Source organism: Chrysochloris asiatica, unplaced genomic scaffold (genome assembly GCF_000296735.1).
Source record: "Chrysochloris asiatica unplaced genomic scaffold, ChrAsi1.0 scaffold00010, whole genome shotgun sequence".
Taxonomy (NCBI): Eukaryota; Metazoa; Chordata; class Mammalia; order Afrosoricida; family Chrysochloridae; genus Chrysochloris; species Chrysochloris asiatica.
In genome coordinates this window covers 4,097,033-4,123,244 of record NW_006408528.1, presented here as the reverse complement: position 1 = coordinate 4,123,244, position 26,212 = coordinate 4,097,033, and the positions used below count along the sequence as shown (strand labels likewise).

At 37.0% G+C, this 26,212-nt stretch overlaps 1 protein-coding gene across 1 annotated transcript in view; it reads left to right on the top strand.

The window, feature by feature from the left end:
- Positions 1–24,413, top strand: part of PHF14 (PHD finger protein 14) — a 210,522-nt gene extending 186,109 nt beyond the window's left edge. Inside the window, exon 17 of the mRNA XM_006834249.1 lies at positions 24,284–24,413. Within this exon, the coding sequence (XP_006834312.1) occupies positions 24,284–24,358 (75 nt within the window). The 3' untranslated portion in view covers positions 24,359–24,413. The remainder of the gene's footprint in view (positions 1–24,283) is intronic.
- Positions 24,414–26,212: the final 1,799 nt, after the last annotated feature.

Here is a 26,212-nt window from a genome sequence, read left to right as displayed (position 1 = left end):
TACCTTAATTTCTTTTGTTTGTTGTTCTATCATGTTTCCAAGATGGATGCTATAGTTACAATGTTGTTAAGTGCCATCTATTCAGTTCCAACTCATAGCAACCCTGTATAGGATTTCTGAGGAGCAGATAGTGAGCTTGAACTGCCAACCTTGTGGTTCAAACCGACCTTGCAGTCCAACACATTAACCCACAATGCCATACCAGGACTAGTTACGTTAGTGTTCAGGAGAAAAGATAAAATGTAAAGGGCATCTCTCATTTCCTCTTTTAACCTGTAGTTGGTCCCTGAAAATGCTTTCATTAGGTCACTTGCATGACCCAATAGTCCTGTCTCTGTGTGTGTCTTTCTTGGACTCTCAGCATACATTTACAGTGTTGAGCATTCCCTCTTCTTTGGAATATTTCCTTTTCTTGGTTTCTGTGATTCCCATACTCTCCTAATTTTCTTCCTACTTAATTGGCAACTGAATTTTCTGCCTTTGTTTGAGTTGCGTCACCAAGTCTTGCTTGGTCCTGGGCCCTCATCTCTTTTCTATTTACATACTATTCCATCACATTTAATTTTATATAACATTTGTATGCTGGGACTTCCAAATTGAACTCTTCCCCCAAGATGTAAATGCATATATATAAATGTTTATCTGATAGTCACAGTGGATGGTGCCTTAGTTACCTAATTACTGTAACAGAAGTACCACAGGTGGATGACTTTAACAGCCAAAAATGTACTCTCTCACAGTTTAGGAGCAAGGAGTCCAAATTCAGAGTGCCAGCTCTTGGGGAAGATTCTCTTTGTTGACGCTGGGGAAAGGTCATTGTCTCCTTTCAGCATCTGTAGGCCCACTATTCCTTGGAGATCTCCATACATCATGCCATGAATTTTCCCCTTGATGTAGGAGCTTCACAGATGTTATATGCCATACCCTTGGGAATCTCCCTCAGATCAGGGTGTTTGTTGCTGGCATTAAGGGTGGTGGACCCCTCCCCCCCTTAGTCCTCTTATTGGTTTACTGTATTAAATCACATCATGGGGTTGGGGGGGGGGGCGGGTAGCTACATCTCAACTGCCAAACCACTGAGAATCCTAGTACAGTCAAGTTGACTCAAAACCTTAACTGTCCTAGATGGCTAATGATCAGCTCAACCTTAACATTATCAAAATAGAACTCTTGGTTCATAATTCTTTCCATGCTCATCACAACCTACTTCTCCCATGCTGTCGAGTTGGTACTGACTCATAGAGACCCAATATAGGGTTTCCAAGGAGTGGCTGGTGGGTTTGAACCACTGACCTTGAGGTTAGCAGTCTAGTGCTTGTCCTACAGTGTCACACAAGTACTATAAGATCAATTAAATTCACAGAATATTACATACACACTTATACACAACTTCAGTAACTTTTTAAAATTTGTACATTTTGTCAATATTTCATTTTAAATCACACTGATTCATTGCATGAATAATTTCTTTTAGAAATATCAGCATGAGTTTGGTCCCTATGAGGTGGAGGTTAAAGATACACTGAATGTCCTAATTTTGCCTCCATAATCTCTGATATCAATCACCACTCCTCCCTTCCCTCATGTCTCAGGGTTCTGCAATATGCTGCAACCCAACAACTGTGAAAGGAAATGACTCCTGCAACTGTGGAGGCTGGAAAGTCCCACATCTGTAGTTCAGAGGACCATCTGGAGTATTCTCCACACGTACATAGTCTCAGGAGTCCTGGGGTGGCGCTGCAAAGTCATTTGAACTGTAAGGTCAGTGGTTCAAGCTCACCAGCTGCTCCTTGGAAACCCTAAACAGGGTCACTATGGGTCAGAATTGACTCGACGGCACTTAACAACAACAACAGCATAGTCTCAGGGACTGAAGAACCCAAATTAGTGAGTCACACAACAGGCTGTTGATACCTGAGGCTGTGGAAGCTGGTGAATCAGGTCAGGTTGATAGACTGCAAGTTTCACAATTTGGAGTCAGTTGTGATAAGCCAGATACAAGATTCAGAATCAGGGAGTGAACTTTACCAAAGCATTCCCATATATTGGACTCAGAGCATGCCACCTAGGAAAACTAAGGGTTGTAACTGGAGTCGTACCCTCTAGAAAAGTGGGGACATCCTTACTCCTTGTTTGTTAAGTGCCATCAAGTTGTTTCTGACTCATGGTTGATTGGACCAACTTATAGCTACCCTGTATAGGGTTTCCGAGGCTGTAAATCTTTATGGGGGCAGAAAGCCTCATCTTTTTCCCGTGAAATAGCTGGTAGTTTAAAACAACTGACCTTAAGGTTAGCAGTCTAACTTGTAACCACTATGCTGCAGTCATTTGAACTGCTCTCTAGAGAGCTAGAGACCCTGTATAGCGTTTCCGAGGAGCAACTGGTGAGCTTGAACCATCGACCTTGTGGTTCAAACCGACCTTGAGGTTTTATCCTACAGCATCACACCTTACTCCTCAGTTCCACCTTAATCCTTAGTCTCACCTTAATCCTGCCTCATTAACAACTCACTTCAAACTGGGTCCATAATCACAGGCATGTTGTTGTTAAATGCTGACTCCAAGTGACACTGTATTGGGTTTTCCAGGAACAGCTGGTGAGTTTGAACTGCTGATATTGCAGTTCAAAACTACCTTATGGTTGAGTGCTTATCCTACAGTGCCACACCAGGAGTCCCAATCACAGTCCTAGAGGCTAAGATGTACAATACATCACAGAATGGAACAATATGACTAAAAGGGTCACGAGTAATTGTTGTTGTTGTTAAGTACTGTGGAGTCGGTTCCAATTCATAGTGACCCTTCACAGGGTTTCCGAGGCTGTAAATCTTCACAGGAGCAGAACGCCTCATCTTTCTCTCATGGAACCACTGGTGGTTTCGAACTGCTGACCTTGAGTTTAACAGCCCGAATCATAACCACTACGCTACCAGAGCTCCTTCATGGGTAATTAGCTGCCCTGTATTCATCATGATCAATGTTGACTCATCATGGTAGACAGTTCCAGGTGGCAATTTGTTGTTGTTGTTAAGTGCTGTCGAGTTGATTCCAACCCATAGTGACCCTGTATAGGGTTTCCAAGGAGCAGCTGGTGAGCTTGAACCACTGACCTTGCAGTTCAATTTAGGGGACATGAATTCTGACTCCAAGTCTATTTTAGCTGTCAGACCCTAGAGCAGTCAGTTATATACTGAGAATGTCATCTCTGTTTGTAGTTAAAAGAATCGACCAAATGACATCCAAGTAAGGCATCTCCTAGCTGTAAAAGCTCGTGGCTCTTAATAGGAAAGAATGATCTAGAAAAAAAATATTGAAATCTGTGTGTTACTTATCTGATGTATCTCTTGAATATGAAATGCGTATTTAGTATTATATCTATTTGATCCTCCTGGAAATACACATAGTGGGGGCTATCCTTGCTTTAATCAGTCTTGAAACTAAGAGAGAAAATTAAATATTGATACAGAATATAAGAGTTATTTTGGAAAGTCTATATTGTCTTATTGGTTGTTATTTACTGTTGATTCTCCTCACGTTATCAATACAAGTTCTTAATAGATTCTCTTGGTATTTCTAGGTGTAGAACAAATAAGGATGGTTTTTACCTCCTCTTTTACAATTTTTTTATACCTTACATCTTTGTCCTGTCTAATTATGTTGGCTAATAACTCCAAAATAAGATTAAGTAATAGTGGTATATTTGTCGTCATATTGACTTCAGTGTTTGTAATGTGATTCTAGCTTTTGAACTCAAAACATATTTTCTCATATAAAGAAAATATAGCATATATATGCAAATTATATAGTGTTGAAAGTGAACTGCAAGTTTCAGAAGCTATACAGAGTAATGATAATATTTATGTAAAATGTGGAAATATAGACACATGTATGGGAGTAATTAATATCCAGTTCAGTGCAATGGCCACATTTGGTAAGAAAGAAAGAAGGAAGATGGAATTGTGGAAGGAGGATGTTTGAGGACTTCCATAACTGTGATTATGATTACTTGGCACCGTAAATATTTCATAATAAAATGATTTGTTGAATAAACTAGAAGATAGCTGGTTTTGCTGTTTTTAAAAAGAAGGTAGAAGGCATGAATGGACTACACTTTTGCCTTTCAAGTGTCTGATTTTCCTGGAAATGGGTCAGCTGTTTGTTCACCTGTCTACCATGAATATCTAGCATGCAGTAGGTATTCCCTAAATAATTGTTAAATAAATAAAAAGAAGGAAGGAGGGAGGTAAACAGGAAGAGTACTTTTCACCATTTTTTGTTGTTGTTTTTACATCTTTCTCCTCATTGTTTCATGCACATCATTTTCTTTTTTAAGTAAAGCTTAGTTTAAATAGGCTAGAAGCTCTGGTAATGTAGTGGTTACAAGTTGGGCTACTAACCTCAAGGTCAGCAGTTTGAAACTACCAGCTGTTCCACAGGAGAAAGAGGAGGCTTTCTGCTCCTGTAAAGATTTACAGCCTCGGAAACCCTGTACAGGGTCGCTATGAGTCGGAACCACCACCACCAGTTTAAATAGGCACATAGATTTACTTTGTATGTTACAAGCTTGCATTTTTTTTTTTTTTTTTTCTAAACAACAGAATGTTTCCAAGTTTTCCCTGTACTTTTCTAGAAATCAACATGTTATTTGTAAGGTTTATTATACTGTTTCCTGTGTGTATGAAATAATTCACTCAAATTAATTATGGGATATACCATTTGTATATTGAAGTCTTAACAGTCTTTCAGCCCATTTTGTTCAAGGGAACAAAATGACATCATGGTCTCAAACGTCTTCTATATCTCAGTCATATTCCTGCTTTAATCAGTCTTTTAAAGCTGCTATCTCAATAAAACATTTCAAACAGCAGTGAAATTCTGTGGGTACAATTTATTTTCTATTTAAAAAGAAAATTAGAATAAACTACATTTCAGTTACCTGTTTTCCATGTATGATAAAAGATATACCAGTAATTTAAAAATTAAAATAGTAAAATAAAATTTTTTTTAAATCCTCAGTGCAGTGGGAAGTTGTAAATTTAAATGTGCTGGGTAATTGACTAGTAAGCATCTGTAGTATGAAAATTACCACTTTCTAAATGTTTAATGTATTTTTGATTGAACAATGTCATTGCCACATAAAGTGGCTGTGAGGTCATTAACTTTTGTATATTTTCTCATTTTATGTGCTTTAATTTATAACTTCATTTTTTGTTAACTATTATGTGTCAGAGCTTTATATTCGTTTTTTTATTGTAGTAAATAAATATACAACAAACCAACGTCCATTTTAACATTTTAATATACTAGTATCTCCCTTTGTTGTTGTTGTTAAGTAATTTCAAGTCAGTTCTGACTCATAGTGACCCTGTATAGCGAGGAGCCGGTGGGTTTGAACCACTGACTTTGGAGTTAGCAGTGCACATCCTACAGTATTACTCTAGAAGTCCTACTTCTCTTTAAGGACCTTGAATTTGAACACTCAACATTTCCAAGAACCCCAAGAGTCCTGTGTGGATGAACCTATTTCTCAAGGATTATGATTTTTCTCTAATACATAGAGGTTATTGCTTCTTGCTTACAGAGTCAGCTTTTATGTTAGTAACTGTCAAAGAATCGAGAAAGCCATAGACCTTGATAATAAATTCTCTTTGCATGAGCTTATTTGAGGACATAAAAGCAGTCATTTCATGGTAATGGCAGAATTTTGTGTTAATCAGAAACTGGTCCCTGCAACCATTTTTTTAATAGAGGCAGTCCCCTGGTTATGGAAGTCCCACTTACTGACAACTTATATGTTATGTACATTTGTCCTCACTTTGAAATGTTTGAACTGAACACATTTTTAATCACTATCCCTTTCACTTGCAGCACATAACAGCTTTTTAAATCATTGAAAAACCTTAGAACTTTTCCTTGCGCTAAAGTAAGACTACATAGGAATGTATGCACCTGGTCTGACTCACCTACAAATCCTTAAGTACACAGAAACACATCTTGTTTGTAACCTGGAGGCTGCCTTCCATCATTTTGTCACTACTATTTCTGCTTCTTGTTGAGATTTAGTAATTCTTAAATATTATTAGCAAACTTGACAAAAACAACAAGACCATTGGTATATTTATCAAGATTGTCATAATTACCAAATAGAAGAATAGTCAAACTATTTTTGGAGTTAAATTTTGATTTTTTATAGATTCGTCAAGATAGATTGAGAACCTTTCTATCAAACGGGATAATATGATTGATTTCCCTTGGACAAAAACTGTTTTGGAAAGGTAATTTTAAGTTTATTGATCATGAGCAATTCTAATTGTCCATAGGGTATATTGAAAAGAGAATACTCTTTAGGGTTAGACCTAGGTTTGAATGCCAGCTCCTCTAACATTTCTAAGTGTGTGACTAAAGGCAAGCGCCTTATGGTCACCACTCCTCAATTTCTTCAACAAGAAGAGGGATCATATTTATCTTAACTGGTATTTATGAGGATTACAGAGAGTGAATGTAAATATTTAGTACTGAGTAAACACACACAAAAAATCTTCTATATAGGTAAGCAGTTTGAATCCACCAATCATTCCATACGAGAAAGATGAGGCTTTCTGCCCCTCTGGTAGCGTAGTGGTTACAAATCGGACTGCGAACCTTAAGGTCAGCAGTTCGAAACTACTAGCCGCTCCATGGGAGAAACATGAGGCTTTCTGCCCCTGTAAAGATTTATAGCTTCTGAAATCTTCTTGCTATGATTCAGAACTGTCTTGACAGCACACAGCAACAACAAGTCTTCTGTATAGTAGGAAATTCATTTATATAGTTAACAAATATTCATTGAGAGGATATGATGCAAGAATGGCATTGGCTCTGGAGTATACTGTAGTAAAAAAGAGGGAAAAAATCCTTCTGTCATAGAGCTTACTTTCTAGTGAAGGAAGACAGATGATAAGTAAATAATATATTAGTATGATAAATGTTACAGACAACGTTCTGTTTGAGTGGTGGAAAAGGACTGATTTATACATGGAGTCAGATAACCCCTCTCTGACTAAGATCTGTATGACAGGAAAAACTACCCATATAAAGATTAGGGGCAGAGGAAACAGGCAGGAAGTACATGGTTCAGGAATCAGATGGAATGCCAGAATACTTGGAGCCAGATGACCAAGTTGGAGATTTTTGTAATAGGAGGCTGAAAGTAGGAGGGCCCAGATGACATGAGATTTTATGAAGGCCATGGCAGGAGTTTGAAATTTATTCTAAATGCAAAGGGTGTTAAGCAGGGTTTGAGATATGATGGGATTTTTGCCTTACAAAGATCACCGCCTGCTATTTGAAGAATGGAGTCCTGGTGTGGCGCTGCAGGACAGCAAAGTCAGGTTGAACCACAGGGTTGGCAGTTAAAACTCACCAGTTGTTCCTCAGAAACCCTATTCAGGGTCTCTATAAGTCTTGGTGTGGTGCTGTGGGCTAATGCATCAGAGTGCAGAGTAGCATGAACTGCAAGGTTGGTGGTTCAAGCTCACTAGCTGCTCCTTGGAAACCCTATATAGGGTCGCTATGGGTCAGAATCGACTTGACGGCACTTAACAACAACAACAAGAACATAAGTCCAAACAATGACTTAACATCATGTAACAACATAACATATGAAGAAGGGCTTGTTCAAGTGAAAGCATAAAAGCAAGAAGGCTGATGAAGAGGCTGTTGGAGTTATCCTGGCAAGAAACACAATCGCTTAGATTAAGATACTGACAATGGAGATGAAAAGTACTAAACAGATTTTAGATACCCTTTGGTGATGGTGGTGATGATGGTGGTTAAGTACCTTCTCATGGCAACGCTGTATAGCATTTCCAAGGAGTGGCTGGTGGGTTTGAACCAAAGACCTTGCAGTTAGCAGTCCAACAGTGGTGCACCAGGGCTCCACAGAGGAGTGTATTTAGCTTCTAATCAAAAGGTTGGAGGTTTGAGTCTGCCCAGAAACAATTCAGGAGTAAAACCTGGTGATTGGGAAACCAGCCTTAGAAAATGGAGTACAGTTCTACACTGGCATTGTAGGATAAGCACTGGACCGTAATGTTGGTTTGAACCACAGGTCAGCAGTACAAACCCATCAGACACATAGATGGAACTGTATTCTATTTAATACAATTGTTGTTGTTATGTGCCGTGGAGTCGGTTCCAACTCATAGAGACCCTACACAGGATTTCCGAGTCTGTTAATCTTTACGGGAGCAGACCGACTCATCTTTCTCCCGCGGAGCGGCTGGTAGTTTCGAACTGCTGACCTTGTGGCTCGCAGGCCGATTCGTAACCACTACACTACCAGAACTACCTTTTAATACAATAATGGTTATTAATTAAGAAAGTATTTTTGTTTTTGAAGAGGATCCCCACTACTTGCATATCAGCAGGCCACTGGTAGATAAATCCTGTCAAAAGTTAACCCTGAAAGGAGGGAACAGCGTTAACTGAGTGCTTTCTCCGAGCCAGACGCTATGCTAGGATCCGCCATTTTATTTCATATTCTAACTTGTCGATAATTGTTAAATTACCATTTTATATGTGAGAAAAATGACGACTAGGGAGATTAATTTTCTAAGCATTGCATAGCGCTGGATAGTGTATATATTGTTGTTGTCAGGTGCCATTGAGTCGGAACCGACTCATAGTGACCCCATGCCCAGCAGAACGAAACAATGCCCGATCCTGGGCCAACCTTACTACTGCCGCCACACTTGACGCCATCAATGATGCCACCTGGCTGATCCATCTCGTTGGGGGTCTTCCTCTTTCTCTCTGACCCTCCACCTTACCCAGCATGATATCCTTCTCCGGTGACTGTTTCCTCCGGACAATATGTCCAAAGTAGGAGAGACGAAGCTTAGCCATCCTGGCCTCCAAGGAGCACTCTGGCTGCACTTCTTCCAAAATAGATCTATTGGTTCTTTTGGCAGTCCATGGCACTTTCAGTATTCTCCTCCAACACCACAACTCAAAGGCATCAATTCTTCTACGATCTTCCTTATTCACTGTCCAGCTTTCGCATCCATATGAGGCTATTAAAAACACCATGGCCTGGGTCAGGCGCACCCTAGTCCTCAAGCTGACATCTCTGCTCTTCAATACTTTAAAAAGTTCCTTTGCAGCAGATTTGCCCAGTGCAATACATCGTCTGATCTCTTGACTGCTGCTTCCGCGAGTGTTGATAGTTGATCCAAGAAGAATGACGTCCTTGACAACTTCAATCTTTTCTCCATTGATAAGAATGTTGTTTATTGGTCCAGTGGTGAGGATTTTTGTTTTCTTGACATTGAGATGTAATCCATATCGAAGGCTGTGCTCTTTGATCTTCATAAGTAAATGTTTCAAGTCCTCTTCACTTTCAGCAAGCAAGGTTGTATCATCTGCATATCGCAGGTTGTTAATAAGTCTTCCTCCAATCCTGATGCCACATTTTTCTTCATAGAACCCAGCTTCTCGTATTATTTGTTCAGCATACAGGTTGAATAAGTATGGTGAAAGAATACAACCTTGTCACACACCTTTCCCAATTTTCAAACATTCAGTGTTCCCATGTTCTGTTCGAACAACTGCTTCTTGTGTATATATAAGGGTTAGGATTTGAATCTCAGTTTTCCAGTCACAGGCCACAAAACCTAAGTTCTACTATAGAGCTGCATAGAAAAACTGAACAAATGCACACTAAGTCTAAAGTAACTAACGGAAGCATTGCTTAATGCTAGAATCAGAAAGACAGTATTGACTGCCTTTCCATTCCATTTCCCACTACTTTTCTCTCATTGGACTTCAGCTGTCTTAACCTTCTCATTATTCCCATATACTATCCCCACCACCTAACATAAACAGAGCCCTGGTGTCACTGTAGGCTAAACACTGGGCTGCTTACCAAAAGGTGTGAGGTTCAAACCCACTAGTTGCTGCTTACCTCTGGACTGCTTATCAAAAGGTTTGAAGTTCGAACCCATCAGTTACTTCATGGGAGAGAGGTGAGACATTCTGTTTTCACTAAGATTTATAGTCAGTTCTACTAGAGTTGGAATCTATTAAATGACAATGAAGTGTTTAGGTTTATACTGATATTCATTCCCCGATTCTTTGCCTAGCCAACTCCTTCTTGTCTTTCAGGTTTCAGTGTATTTGTTATCTTCGTAAAGTGAGGAAGGAGTTTCCGAAAACTCAGGTTTTTATTATTAAATCTCCTACTTACAACATTATACATATCATTCATTGCACTTGTCATAATTGTAGTTATATAGTTATTCACGTAATCACTTGCTTTATTCAAAATGACTGTAATTTCCCTAAGACAGAGACCATATCCATCTTAAATATCATGATTTAACACTCAACACAGTGCACATAGTTGAAGCTCAGTTAGAGAGGGATAGAGAGAAGGCTTACGTAGATTTGCTTGGTATCTTTGTTCAAATAGTATATTTTTAAATGTCAATGTATGACATGGCTTTCTAATGTCCCATAGCCTAGAATGGAGTCCTGGTGTGGAGCTGTAGGATAAGTACTGGATTTCAACTTTGGTGATTCAAATCCACCAGACACTCCTTGGCAACCCTATACAGGGTCACTATGAGTCGGAACTGACTCCATGGCATTTAAAAATTATATGTATACAATAAAACTTAGAATATGAAATACTGGGAAATACCTTATAGAATAATTAACTAGTCCAAAAACCATTGATTAAATGAATACATTTTCAGACACACTTAGTAAATGATTTACTACTTGTTTTTGATGTCTGTTTTTGTTAGTCACTTAAGTACATGCCGATGGGTAGTTTCATTATGGTGATAACTTAAACAATCTAAAACATTTAATTATAATTTTTAATGTAGCACCCTCCTCATCCCCAAACATACATTTCCAGTGATCCTCTGAGGGTTTCTGAGGCTATAAATCTTTACAGGAACAGAAAGCCTCATCTTTCTCCTGTGGAGCAGTTGGTTGATTCGAACTTCTGACCTTGCTGTTAGCAGCCCAACAAGTAACCTAGTAGGCCACAGAGCTTTTTAAAATGTAAAGTAGTGACTACCATAAATTCAAGTTGTGGGAATGTGGCTGTTGTTGCTGATACAGAGTAGGATTTTTATGTGTGAATTTTTCTAAAATAGTATTTTTAACTTTTTTGGAGGCAAAACACACTTTTTCTTAATCCATGCAAAATTAATGTGCCATAGGAGAGGTCTTACTTGGATGTCTAATGAGCTATTAATTTCCAATAAAACAATGAAGATTAATGGGTTCACTCCGAGGAAAATAATATTCAACTTGAAGTAGACATATTTGAAGCAACTTAATCTGATCGCTGGGGAGTAAAATTTTTAAATTCACTTTCTAAATGTAAGTTTACATCTGAAAAATAATAGTTCTTAATGTTGAGTGTATCTTAATAAAAAGATGCATATGTTGTATTAGAAGTATTTGTTTTAAACGATTCACAATACTAATCTTTAGGCACCAGGGTGGGTGTATTCTTTGGATGCCATCTCTACACTGAAGAGTATCGGTCATTAAGAAAACGCTTCCCTTAGTTATTGCCATGGATAAGTTTTCCATTGCATTATAATAAACTATAATCCAGTCTACTCTATTGGATTATGAGCTCCTATTGGAAGATCAGGGAATACATCCTTCAATATGGATTATACCTCAGTGTAAAGAAAATGAAAATTCTCACAACTGGACCACTAAATGACATCATCATAAACTGCGAGAAAAGATTAAAATTTCCAAAGACTTCATTTTGCTTGATTCCACAATCAGCATTCATGGAAGCAGCAGTCAAGAAATCAGATGACATACTGTACTAGGCAAATCTGCTGCAAAATACCTCTTTAAAGTGTTCAACAGCAAAAACATCAATTTGAGGACTAAAGTACACCTGACACAAGCCATAGTATTTTCAGTTGCCTCATGCATGTGAAAGTTGGACAATGAATAAAAAGACTGTAGAAGCATCAATGAATTTGAATACGGTGTCGATAAAGAATGTTGAAAGTGCCAAGGATTGCCAGAAGAACAAATAAGTCAGTCTTGGAAGATGTACAGCCAGAATGCTCCTTAGAAGCCAGGATGGTTAGACTTCATCTCTCATATTTTGAACATGTTGTCAGGAAGGACTAGTCCGTGGATTAGTGCATTATGCTTGGTAAAGTGAAGGGCCAGTTAAAAAGAGGGAGACCCCCTCAACAAGATGGATTGACACTGTCAGCACCAGAGGGCTCAAACATAACAATTGTGAGGAAGAAGTGTTTAGTTCTGTTGTGCATAGGGTTGCTATGAGTCAGAACAGAGTCGTCAGCACTTAATAACAACATAGGCAGCAAGGCATTTTATTCATCTTTGTGGTTTCTAGTTCCTTGCCCCATGTCTGGCACACAATCATTATCCAATAATGTTTCGTGGGAAAAACAAAAGCAACAACAAATTCTAGGAATAGAAGTTACTCCAGGAGTTAAGATTGTGAACATTTAAAAAAGATAACATGTTTAGTATAGATTAAGGGGGGAAAACATATTTCACACTCCTCTAAAATGAGATTATTTTATTGGTCAATACAAGAAAGTCTGTCATAGGATAACTTAAAAAAAGAAAAATTAAAAATGGATTTTTAGGTGTAGATTGCATAACACTTTTACTTTATTTAGGCATATTTTATACAATTAAATAAATCTTAGATTATTTGACGTTTCTGAAGAGATATTTCTTTTATTAAGCAAAAGTACCTCTTTTCTTCCAGATAGTGATCAGACATCATTTTGAAATATTTGATTAAAGTTGGTGAAATAGATGTTACTATTAATATGAACATCTGTTACAAGAAAAACACTATTTATGAAGAACTAAACAAGGAGCTCTGGTAGCGTAGTGGTTACGAATCGGGCTGCGAACCTTAAGGTCAGCGGTTCGAAACTACCAGCCACTCCGCGGGAGAAAGATGAGGCTTTCTACTCCCGTAAAGATTTACACCCTTGGAAACCCTGTACAGGGTCGCTATGGGTCGGACCCGACTCGATGGCACTTAACAACAACAACAAACAACATATACTGTATTATATCTTATTACAGTTGATTCTTGTTCTGATGGTTAAAGATTATGACTTTCTAATGATAGTAATTCTTACGTATGATTTACCCTAGCATTAAAATTTTTTTTTAAGTTTTTTTTTTTTTTAATGTATATTTTGTACTGGACAGCAAAGTCAGATTGAACCAAGAGGTCTGCTGTTCAAACCCACCAGCTGCTCCTCGGAAACCCTACACAGGGCCGCTATAAGGGTCGAAGGCATTTAGCAACAACAAATATGTCTACAGTATTCATTGTATAGTGACAGAAAAAACAAATTCTATTAAAAAGAAGCCAATGCTTACACAATGGCCAATTTCAGTACAATCGGTGGTGCTTATTTTGAAAAATAAATAAAACATGCTGCCTATAAATACTTTGCAGTTTGTGTGTGAACTCAGTTATAGTTGAGTAATTTCTGAGCATAGTAAACAATTTTTATACATCTGAAAAATTTACTGGCCCAATTACTGATTTTTATTTAAGCTGAATTTAAAGCAATAGTTTGACTGATAATCCAGAATACCTCACTCTTTACACTTTAATTTGGTAGATTGTATTAAACCCTTGGGAATTTAAGTGTGCATGTGTGTGTTTATTGCAAAAAAAGAAAATGACATAAATTTAGAAATGCCTCTCCTTGAGGAATCCTGGTATGTTGCTGTAGGCTAATGCACAGAATCCCAAGGTCGGTTTGAACCGGAAGGTTAATGGTTCAAATTCACCAGCCCCTCATATATGGGACACTATGAGTCGGGACTGATCTGACAGCACTTTAACAACAACTTTCTCCTTGAGTAGCTAGGGGTAAAGTAGAATTTTGTTGTATTGTCTTTAAGTATTAGTATACTAAGGATTTTTTCCATTTTTATGTTTAGTGACTATTTGTGTATCTTCTGAGAGATGTCTACTTAAGGCCTTTGCCATGTAAAAATATTTGTATTGTGGTATTATATATATAACAAACCTTTAGAATTTCTATAATATTTGCATATAAAATACAGTAACATTAATTATGGTGTTATTTGGGAATGGGTAAGGGTGATGATTGAACAACATTTGGAATGTTTGAAATGCTATATTTAGCAACTAGTAGATGGAACTCTGGTAGCGTTGTTGTTGTTAAGTGCCTTGAGTCGATTCCGACCCATAGCGATCCTGTATAAGGTTTCCGAGGCGCAGCTTGTGAGCTTGAACCGCCGACCTTGCAGTTCAAACGGCTTTGCAGTCTGGCGCATTAACTAACCTACAGCACCACACCAGGACTAGCGTAGTTACGAATCAGGCTGCTAACCTCAAGGTCAGCAGTTTGAAACTACCAGCAGTTCCGCGCGGGAGAAAGATGAGGCGTTCTGCTCCCGTAAAGGTTTACAGCCTCGGAAACCCTGTGCAGGGTCACTATGAGTCGGAACCAACTCCACGGTACTTAACAACAGATGATTAAAAAATATTTTCTAAATATCATGCCTTGGTATAGCATACATTTTTAATAAATATATATTGGGTAGCATAGTGGTTAGGAGTCGGGCTGCTAGCCTCAAGATCAGCAGTTAGAAAATACCAGCCATTCTGCAAAAGAAAGATGAAGCTTTCTGCTGCGGTAAAGATTTACAGCCTCAGAAACCCTACACTGGGTTGCTATGGGTCAGAACAGACTCCACAGCACACAACTACCGCCACCACCATATATTGGGCGTATACTGCCCTTGTTTGAAAATACATTTATGTTGACCTATTATGGAGTTTGGGAATACAGTGGCTCCATTTGATAAACACTGGACTGCGACCCGCAGGTCCGCAATTCAAGCCTACCAGTTGCTCTCTGGGAGAAAGATGAGGCTTTCTGCTCCCACAAAGATTTAAAGCTTCGGAAACCCCATACAAAGTCGCTATGAGTTGGATGAACTGATTTGAGGGCACTGAACAACATTATGGGATTTGAGACACATTTTTCTTTTTTTTTTTTTTGTCTCCTCCTCCCCCCAACAGATTTCTAGCATACACTTCCATGCTTGTTTCCCAGATACAGGTAGTCTCTGACTGTTAACATTAACAGTAGTAATGACCAGCTATTTTTTTGTTCGTCTACATCTGGGCTGCGAACCGCAAGGTCAGCAGTTCATGTTCTGCGGGAGAAAGATGAGGCTTTCTGTTCCCGTAAAGATTTACAGCCTCGGAAACCCTGTACAGGGTCCCAACGAGTCGGAACAAACTCCACGGCACATAACAACAACATCTTTCTCCTGCGGAACAGCTGGTAATTTCGAACTGCTGACCTTGTGGTTCGCAGCCCGATTCGTAACCACTATGTTACCAGAGCTACTTATCTTATTAGTAGTATGTACTATATATAATGTTCCAGAATGCAATTTTCTGAAATTTTCATTTAAGATATGCACTCAGAGTTGTTTATATGTAATGTTTTTAACCCCCAAATGTAAATAAAGAGTAGACTTATTTACAGATAAGATACTGATAATAAAAGGCAAAAAGAATGAAAACTTTCAAAATTAAAAATAAAGAGATATTTGACTTAGAATTTATGACACAGTTGTTGGAATAGAACCCTAACATAAGCTGGGGACCACCTATACAAGAAGTATGCTAAAGAAGGAATATTTCCTGTTTTCAAGACCATAAACATTTTAGAGTTTATCAAACATGCCACACAAGAACTCATCTATCAAAAGAAGAAAACGATATTATGGTAACCTTAGCACCAGCAAGTTAACACCTTATTTTAAACATTTTAAAATTCATATTATAAAAATTGTGCTGTCTCAGGTTTGTAGGAAAAATAAACATGTGTAGAAAGGAGCTCTCGTAGCGTAGTGGTTACGAATCGGGCTGCGAACCGCAAGGTCAGCAGTTCCAAACTACCAGTTGTTCCATGGGAGAAAGATGAGGCTTTCTGCTCCCGTAAACATTTACAGCTTTGGAAACCTTGTACGGGGTTGCTATGAGTCAGAACCAACTCCACGGCACATAACAACAACAACATGTATAGAATTGAATTTATGCTCTTCCTAGTCTCCCTTACCTCAAGCCTAACCTTAGCTTTCATTTGATTTCCTTTCTTTTATTCAACCTGTTTTGTCAGACGCCTTTTACTCACTGATTTTCATTTCCTTTATTATGAATATACCCTCCTTCTGTGCCAACCTTAGGACCTTTCTTTCCAGGTTAGAGAAATTCCCTTTTGATTTAAAATAATACATAGGAAGTTGAACTTATTACTAATTGCTCCATTCATACTGAAAAAACCACCACAAAGAAGAAAAAGCTACAGAAGAAGCTAAAGTAAGACTTAGAAAAGCAAACTGATTCTCCTAGATGTGTTGTAGAATCACAAATTGAAGACAGAAATAATTGCCCAGCAAAAGGAATAGAAGGAACAATCAACCACATGAGTCCAAAAGGGCAACATTTGCTCAAAAGCAAGCTAAGAAGGCAGGAAAGAAGTACAAATGGAAATAGCACAGGAAGGAAGTGGGATGAAGGCTGTTAGCTTGTGGGGATTCAGATCAGTGTCATGAAACAAAATGTGTATCAATTGTCGAATGGAAAACCAATTAGCTCTGTAAACTTCCACAATAAAAAATAAAATTTAAAAGGAGGGTGACCTAGAATGATTCATGTATTCTCCTACATGAAATTAGAAGCTCATTACTGCCTTTTTTATATCCTAATTGTTATTAAAATAAACTCGGTTTTGTAACACTAAATAAAGAGGGCTTCCTTTATGTTTGTATCACAAAATACTGGAAAAAGCAGAAATTTATAAAATGTCACTATTCTGTTTAATGACATATGTGTTTCAGATGGACTTACTAATATAATAAACACTCCCAAATTAATTTACATATAGCCATAACTTTCCAATTAAACATGCAGTTCTGTGATAAGAAAAAAAAAAAAAACCTTATGATTTTTACAGTAAATTTAATTAAGCATATTCTTGTAAGTTCATTTCATTATTTATCATGGCCCACTAGACTTGGGATTCAGTTGTAGAATGGTAGATTAATTGCCTGTTGTATTAAAGGAACTAAGAATCTCAAATATGCAAAGTCAGGAAATTTAATTGTGGTCTTCAATTGCTTATTCAATGCACTGCAGAACCAAATGCAGAAGTACAGAAAAAAGGTCCAAAGGTTGTTAAATGTAGCACATCACACACATTTTGCACTTTACTTAATGATCCAAGTGTTTATTACCATGAAGTAAATGCACCATTTAAAGAATTATGGTGAAATTGTAAAACGTTAAAAACTCTAATTAATTGTAGTCTGAAGCATACAGCGTGCTCGTTTTGCCTAAAACATTTTCATTATCATCAGTATTTTTCCAGTTATTAAGATCAATTTTTTCCTTGTTGTGCAGCACTAGCATATTTTCTGGATTAAAAGCACAATCTCAAATGGTGCTGAGGTCTGTTTGTGCATTTTAAATCTGTAAGAGAAGACAGTTTTGGCCACAGGTTAGAACAATATATATTGCTTTTCTACATTTTTTTCCCCCTATAAACTACCAACACTTAGAACTAGTTGAGAGTGTGCCTATATATTGTTATCAAGAATATCCTTTCTTTTTTCAAAAGGACCATTTTTAAATCATGATGGTAATTTCTACTGTTAATTTGAATCCAATTACAACTTCTGCTTCTCTTATTGGTCAAAGGAATATTAAAGAGTTGAAGAAAATATGAGCAAATAGAAACATTTTAGATTAGTGCATATTTATTTTACGGCTTCTCATGTCTTCTTACTCGTGTAAAAACTTATGTTTGCTTTGAATAGCAAATTTAGTAAAGGAAAAATACTGACATCATGCTTATGGTAAATGTAGAGTCTCCATTATTTTCATTTATTTCCTAAAATAACTCAAGTGACCAGGCTACAAAGGGAACTGTTAAAAAAGTATGTTTTCTGATAATGAAAAGACTACATGCTCATACTGGAAAGGTAAGAAAATGGCAAAGCAGGATGGATAACATAGATAAGAAATCAAAATCATCACCATTCTGAGCATTTAAAGAACTTAGGAAAGGAATTGTAAGTAGATCAAGGAAAACAAACCACTCGAGTTTAACATTTCAGTGTACTTGAGGTGTCTTAGATTCTTGGTTCACTCTGCTTATACATTATTTAAATTAAAAAATATTAAAGTGGCCATTTACATTTTTCAATTTATGTTTTTACTTTGAAATCATTTTAGACTTACAGAAAAGTGGCAGAAATAGTACAGAGAATTTCCATTTACCTTTTTTCCAGCTTGCCAAAGTTTTATCATCTTATATAAACCATAGTATAATTATCATACCCAGGAAATTAACAGTGAGACAATACTATTATTAACTAATTTATAGACTATATTCAGATTTTGCCAATTTCCCATTAATGCACTGTTTCTGGTCAAGATCTCATGTTGTATTTAGTTATGTCTCCTTGGTGGTGGTGCTTATGTGCCACGGAGTCATAACTGACTTACAGCAACCCTGTACAGGGTTTCCGAGGCTATAAATCCTTATGCGAGCAGAAAGCCTCATGTTCCTCCCGTGGAACAGCTGGTAGTTTTGAACTGCTGACCTTAAGGTTTGCGGCCTGATTCATAACCACTACACTACCAGAGCTCCTATGTCTCTTTAGTAGTAGGTAACAGTGGTTGCTGCCATTGAATGCCATCCAGTCGGTTCTGATGCGTTGCAACACTGTATAGGGTTTCCAAGAATGGCTGGTGGGTTTGAACTGCCGAGCTTGCGATTAGCGAGGTTAGCAGTGTGTTCCCTTTAGTGTCTTCTAATCTATGATAGTTCCAAGTCTTCTGATCTTAACACTTTTGAAGCATACTATCCAGTTAGTTTGTAGAATGTCCTTCCATTTGAGCGTATCTGCTGTTTTCTCATGCTTAGATTGAGCTTGTGCATTATTGGAAAGGATACTCCAGAGATGATGCATCCTTCTTAATGTGTCATTCAGGGACTTACTGTCAATTTGTATTACTGGTAATACAAATCTTGATTACTTGGTCAAGATGGTATTTTGTCAGGCTTTTCCATTATAAAATTACTTACATAGCTATTTTTAAAGATCAAAAGGCCCAATAGGGAAAGTTGTCCCTTTGTACAATCCTACCTTTAAAAGAAATCACTTAAAAATTTGGCAGCTAACAGGGTAAATACACAGTCATTTCACTATGTAGACTATGATGTGAGTGCAAATACCACCTGAGCAGTAGAAATTCCAGTTGCTAAAATAATTGGCTGTTTTCCTTAGGAGTTGGTTACCTCCTAAGAAAAAGGAAAAGCAGGATGGATAACTTTGATTTTTTTTTTTTTTTAACTAGCCTCCATTCTTTGAACTATTATGACAACTCAATCAAGTTTATAAATAATGAAAAATAGAAGGGCACCTCTACTCCAAATTGATAGTGTAGGCTGAATACCAATTAAACAAAATCTTGCTAGTTTTACTCATTGTTAAGAAGGATTTAATAGATAAATTTGGTAGAGTTTTTACTTCTTCCCCTCTTAGAATAATTGTTAGTCTCATATTGCCACTTTGTACAGTAAACCATTATCATGTCCTAGAAATGTTCAGTCCTCACTGTAGCCTGTCTGCCGCTCTAAAAAGAGCAAGAACACAAAGGCATCAAATGTAGTTATTTGACATTAATGGATATTACACTTATGTCAATGTGCATTCTTTAAATTTTACAGATAACTAGCAGATCTACAGGGTTGTTATAATCAACTTTTAAATTTTTTATTTTTTTTAATTTAGCTTACACATTAAAGAGATACACTTACTTTCTGGTAACCCCAAAGGGTCCATTTTCTTGCTGGTTGCTTCAGAACTCTTCATGAAACAAATGTCAAACTTGTCAGGGCTGTCACCAAGAAAGTGATCCATGTAGCAAGGGTCTTCTTTCATTGGGAAACAAGCAGATGTCTTATCTCAGCACAGAGTAACAAAAACCTGCCGTCTATCAGAAGAACTCTTTCTTTGCCTTTAATATCCAGTAGTAAAGAAATGCTTTGGTAAAAATCTCTTTATTTATAATTTTATTTATCTATACAGTCCTGGTGTGGCACTGTGGGATAAAGCACTGGACTGCAAGGTTGATTTGAACCACAAGGTCAGCAATTCAAACTCACTACCTGCTCCATAGGGTCGCTATGAGTCTGAACCAACTTGACGGCATGTAGTGACAACAACAACATACAGTTATTTGGCAACGATATTTGATTTGATGCCTGGGCTACTTTAATGATTTTATTAATCTTAAACTGAATATAAAGTTCTTACATAAATTGACTTGCAATGTTAAAACACATATCATTTCCCCCACTTCACCCCCTCTCAATCTTCACCTCAAAGAAATCTCTAAAATCCCTTCTAGAGTTTTATTGGATCAAATTCTAATGCTTCTGTTTATGATAAACTCTTATTACTGTTCCTTTGAAGTCCTCAGCATAAAGAAAACTGTGGAACAGTTGTGCACCTGTCTTAAATAGAAGGGAGTGCTAGTCAAGACATGCATATAAATTGTACTTAATCACTAAGAAAAATGTAACAACACAACCATGAAAAACTTTCATTATCTTAAGAATGTTAATTTACTGGCATATGTTAAGTGCTGTCAAGTCAGTTCCAGCTCATGACAACCCTGTATAGGGTTTCCGAGGAGCAGCTGGCGTGTTTGAACCACTGACCTTGCAGTTAGCAGTACAGTGCTTATCCTACAGCACCACACCAGCATTCCATACTGGCATAATGAAGGGGCTTCAGAAAATTCATGGGAAAATTCTATTGGCTTTCAATTCCATTTTCCCATGAATTTTTTGGAAACGCCCTCATATTTCCCTATATTTTTGTACATACAATACCATATTCAAATGAATGGAAGTTGCATAAATGACCTTATTTCACTTAAAATGAAGTTCTACAGTTTGTATTCCTAGTTAAATGTGAAAACAAAGTGTGCATATATTTTCTGGTCTTCAAGGTATTATTAAGCCTTTTTTAAAAAAAAATAAAAATTAATAGTTTATTTTATTTTCAGTGATGTTTTACACAGAAATTTAAGTACCCATTCCATACTTTCTACAAAGATTGTTCAGTGTCATTGATTTCCACACTTCCCAGTACATGAACATTCTCCTTATTTACATTCAGGGTGGTTCTGTTTTCATTCATCTAGTTTTCCTGCTCCCATACCGTCTCATCTTTCTTTTAAAGTGATTGTTGATCATCTGGTCTCATATAGATATAAGTCTTTAAAGGAGCACAGTACTCAGTGATGATAATCATTATTTTGTGAGCCAATTTGCTGTTTATCTTAAAGGTGGCCTCGGGGGCTAGCTTTGGTTCAAGGCTTAAAGAGTATCTCAGGGTAGTAGCTCAGGAAGACCTCCAGGCTCAACCACTCCCGTAAAGTCTAGATTTTAAAAAAGAATTTGAGGTTCCCACCTAGTTATCCTGGAATGAATAGATGAGACTGTTTGTCCTGTGAACTAGTTTTATCTCTGAGGTTTTGGTTTCTTCCTGCCTTTTGTTCTGGATGAGTAGAGGCCAGCAGCTGTATCTTAGATGACTACACACAAGCTTTTAAGACCCCAGACATTATTTACCAGGACTAGGATTGCGAGGATAAACTATATTATTCCAATTGTCATTATTAAGTCCTCATAGTCCTATTTTTACTTAAAGCACTACTGAAGGTTACTAGGGAAAATTAATTTTGTTAAACCGAAAATAATACAGGTGTGGAAAATTAGTATAATGTCCACATGATAAAGTCTCCATGTGGCACTGTGGGTTAATACTCTGGACTGTAACGTCGGATTGAACTGCAAGGTCAGCAGTTCAAGGTCACCAGCCACTCCTGAGAAACCCTATACAGGATCACTATGGGTCAGAACCAACTCGATGGTACTTAACAACAAGTGTAAAGATATGAGCTTGATAATGGCAATTTTGGTTAAAGTTACTCAAACATTCACGTTTCATTGTTGTTCTACTATGTTAGGGTAGCACAGTGACTCTGTAGAATAAGCACTGGACTTCTAACCACCAGCTGCTCCATGGGAGAAGGATGATGTTTTCTACTCCTGTAAAGATTTACAGTCTAAAAAATCCTATATGGTTTCTCTGTGAGTCAGAACTGACCTGGCAGCAAATAACACAAACAACTAGTGAGCTAAAGCGACCTTGTATGAGCTTTCCGAGGAGTGACTGATGAGTTTGAACCGCCGACCTTACAGTGCAAATGAAACTTGAGGTCTAGTGCTTATCCTGCGGTGCCACACTAGCAGAATACAAACTGTTTTTGCCACCCAGAAAGCATTAGTTCAGGCAGATCTCATATTCATTTTGCAGTTCACCATTAAACAAAGTATGTTTTTGTTAAGTGTCAAGTCAGTTCCAACTCAAAGCAACCCTGTATAGGGTTTCCAAAGAGCATCTGGTAGGTTTGAACCACCTACCTTGTGGTTAGCAGTCAAGTGCTTATCCTACAGTGCCACACCAGGACTACCTATTATCCCCAAATTACCAAAACACATGTGTTAAATGCTAGGAATATTGATATAAAAAATAAGGCCCTGACTAAAGGAGCATATAAATACTGCCTAACAAAATGCGATGCTATCTAACAAAAAATCCTTGCCGCCTTTATTTACCTAGAAATTTAACAGTTCGGCAGTGTCTGATCTGAAAAATTAAGTGACATGCATAGAGTCAAAATTACTAGTTATTACGATACAATTAAAATGTATTCTTTAAGAACATATGTTTAAAAGTGGAAATAGCCTATTCATCAATGGATTTTCAAAAGCATATCAAGTAGAGTTGAGTAGAATATACCTATCCATAGACATAAATTGGAAAAAGTGAATAATCAGCGGCTGTTATGTTTAAAAAATGTATTAAAATTATGTCACCAAAAATGGTACTCAGAACTCTGTCCCTTGCATCTCACATCTCTGTTTGACTTGAATTGATGGTGATCTTGATCATTGCTCTATTTTTCTGGTGTTGTCAAAGCCTAAATTATAAATGTTGTTAAGTTTGTAGAGACACAAAGTATATAGAGGAAGTTTTCTCCTCATTAATAATGGCTCTTGGCAAGGATTATGGTTTGTCACAGGAAACAGATTTATAGATTTTGATTTGCATTTATATAATAAGTCAGTTCATTAAGCAGAGTTCAATAATTATATAATTTAATTGATCTTGGTCTTATAAGATACAGAGGTAATAGGGTAATGTGTTGGTGATACTGATATTTCTTTTGTCTAGAAATATTTTTTAAATGGGATTCATGCTTTAATTAACTCAAAAATTTAGACAATGCCTTTTATTTCAGTTATTTAAAAATATGGAGGGTCGTTTGTGATAAATCAAAAAAGCAAGACTGTTTTATAGAGGGTATTGTTGAAGGAACAGGTATGATGAGATGAGTTACAAATTGTAAGATGAAATATTTTTCCCAGTTTCTCATAATTTATACCTTGAAGGTCACCATTTAATATTAAACACAAGATGTGCTTCATTCCTTAGGAAGTGGACATTATGATGTCACTTCATTTCTTCACCATGTTCCATAGGCATCTGCTGTGAATTATGAGGCCACTATTTAGAATCAACTCTCTAGAAGATTGTAAGCATTCTATAGTCTGACATGCCCATGTTTCCTATTTTAGACCTGACTGATCTTCAGATAACATATGGGGTACAAGTAATTGGAAAATTGGCAGACCTGTCAAGAAAGTATACTAGATGGGACAAAACTGCCATGTAGGATCACATAAAGTGTCTCTGAAGTTAAATTTATTGTTTTTTATCAAACAATGAAGTAAAAATATCTGGTTCACTCCCTAAAAAGAATATTTTTCCATGGCAGTTTTCAAAAGTAATTTTTAGGGCATTGATGAAATTGGTTGCTCTTAAAAGCATATCAGAAAAATTTTGACAAAAAAGTAAAATATAAGATAGCACCCACGACAGATATTTAAATATTATATAGCTTTACCATTTGTGTTTATTGTCTTTTTCCTAGGAGTACTGAAGTCATACTAGTTAATCATTCGTCAGGTAAATACAATTAAAATGTGTTAAGTAGAGCTGATAAACTGCCCTAAAATTCATATTTTAATATTTTCTAAAATTTATTTCACAGGAAGATGAAAATGAAGCTGAAAGAAAAAATATATCTCAGGAGCTCAGCATGGAACAGAAAAATCCAAAAAAATAAAGGATTTTCTGTAGTGTTTTGAAAAGTTTGCAACTAAAGTAGTGATAAAATTTCTAATTGTAAAATGTTAACTTGTAAAATCAGATTTGCAAAATGTTCTCAATAAAGTCATTGAAAATAAAATAAGAGCCATATTTGCAATTTGTATGATTTTAGAACAATTTAAACCTTTATTCAAAAGCTAAACTTTAAAAAAAATATTTTTATTTTAAAAAAGAAAAAAATTCCTAACTGAAATTAGAAACTAGGGATAGAATTTTATTTGTAACCTAAATGATAATACATCTGGATAAAATCTGATAGTGTTTTCTCTCCTTTCTAGTTTACGTTGTCTTCTTCAAGAGCCTTAACAGAATTCCAGTTATTAATATAAAGAAAAAACAAAATAGTTCCAATTGAACAGGGAAAGTTTATGCATGAAAACACAAAAAACCAGCTAGTTCCTTGGAAACCCCATATAGGGTTGCTATGAGTCGGAACCGACTCCACGGCACTTAACAACAACTGTAAGATAAACTATCATTTTCGGATTTCATCAACTTAGATGCTAAATAAGACTCTAAGATCGCAGGGAAAAAAATATAAAGTTATGATTATTCAGTTTTTTCTGTTAAAAAAGTAGTGTCATGATGTTTAACTTATAAAATATTTATAAAAACCTACTATGGACAAGGAGTCCCAGTGTGGTGCCATAGGAGAAACACTCGACCTCAAGGTCGGTTTGATCCGCAAGGTCAGCGACTCAAATTCACCAGCCACTCCTCAGAAACTCTATACAGGGTCGCTATGAGTCAGAACCGACTTGTCGGCACTCACAACAACAACGACGATGTACAAGGCCCCTAAACACTTTTTTAAACTTTTCAAGAACAGTTTCCATATGTGTTTCCTTGACTTAGAAAAACTCCAAAATTCCTCAGATTTCTATCTTCATCAGAGTTTTCAAAAAGCAACCTGTTTGCCCTCCCAGATGTAATTCTTAAACTGTCATTTGGAGCAAAAATCCACTTGCAATTTGCAGAGTCAAATGCCTTTGGCAGAATTTAAGACAAGAGTTTCTGAAAAGGAGAAGCAGAACTTTGGGAAGCTTACCACAGAATGCCAGCATACAATTTTCCTGTAAGAATGAAATCAGCATTATTTTCTGTGGTGCCATATTTTTATCATGTATGTCTGACAAGCTTAGTAAAGGCATGACAGTAGTATACACTGGCAGCTATGATACAGTGGACTGAAACTGGAAAAACTCAAGTGGGTGAGATAGAAATACCACTGAGTTATTGTTTAGCCAGTTCCATCAGAGAGAACTGTGCTCCATAGAGTTTCCAGTGGCTGGTTTTTCTGAAGTAAATAGGCCTTTTTTCTGAACTCTCAAGTAATGTAACAGCACTTCAGATACTTGGGAAACTACTGTATCCCATGGAGTCCTGGTGTGGTGCTGTGGAATAAGCCCTGGACTGCTAGCCAAAAGATTGGTGGTCTAAACCTACCAGCTGTTCCTTGGAAACCCTATACAGGGTCACTATGAGTCAGAACCAACTCGATGGCACTTAACAACAACAATAATAATACTGTATCCCACAGGATGGACTCTGAATTTTGGAGTAAAGACTCTGAATTTTGGATTAAAGACTTACAGATAAGTTTGAAAAGGCAGGGTGGAATCTTCAGAGGATCCTTGAAATAGCAAATACAAGACTCAATTTGACTTTTTCCAAATCGGTCTATTTTCACCCAGATCAGTATTATATAAGTAGTGTCACTTTTGAAAAGAACAAATCCTGTAAAACCTGCAAAAGTCGGGTCCTGTGTGAGAAGGAACCCTTCACAGAAGGAAAACTTGAATACTTTCTA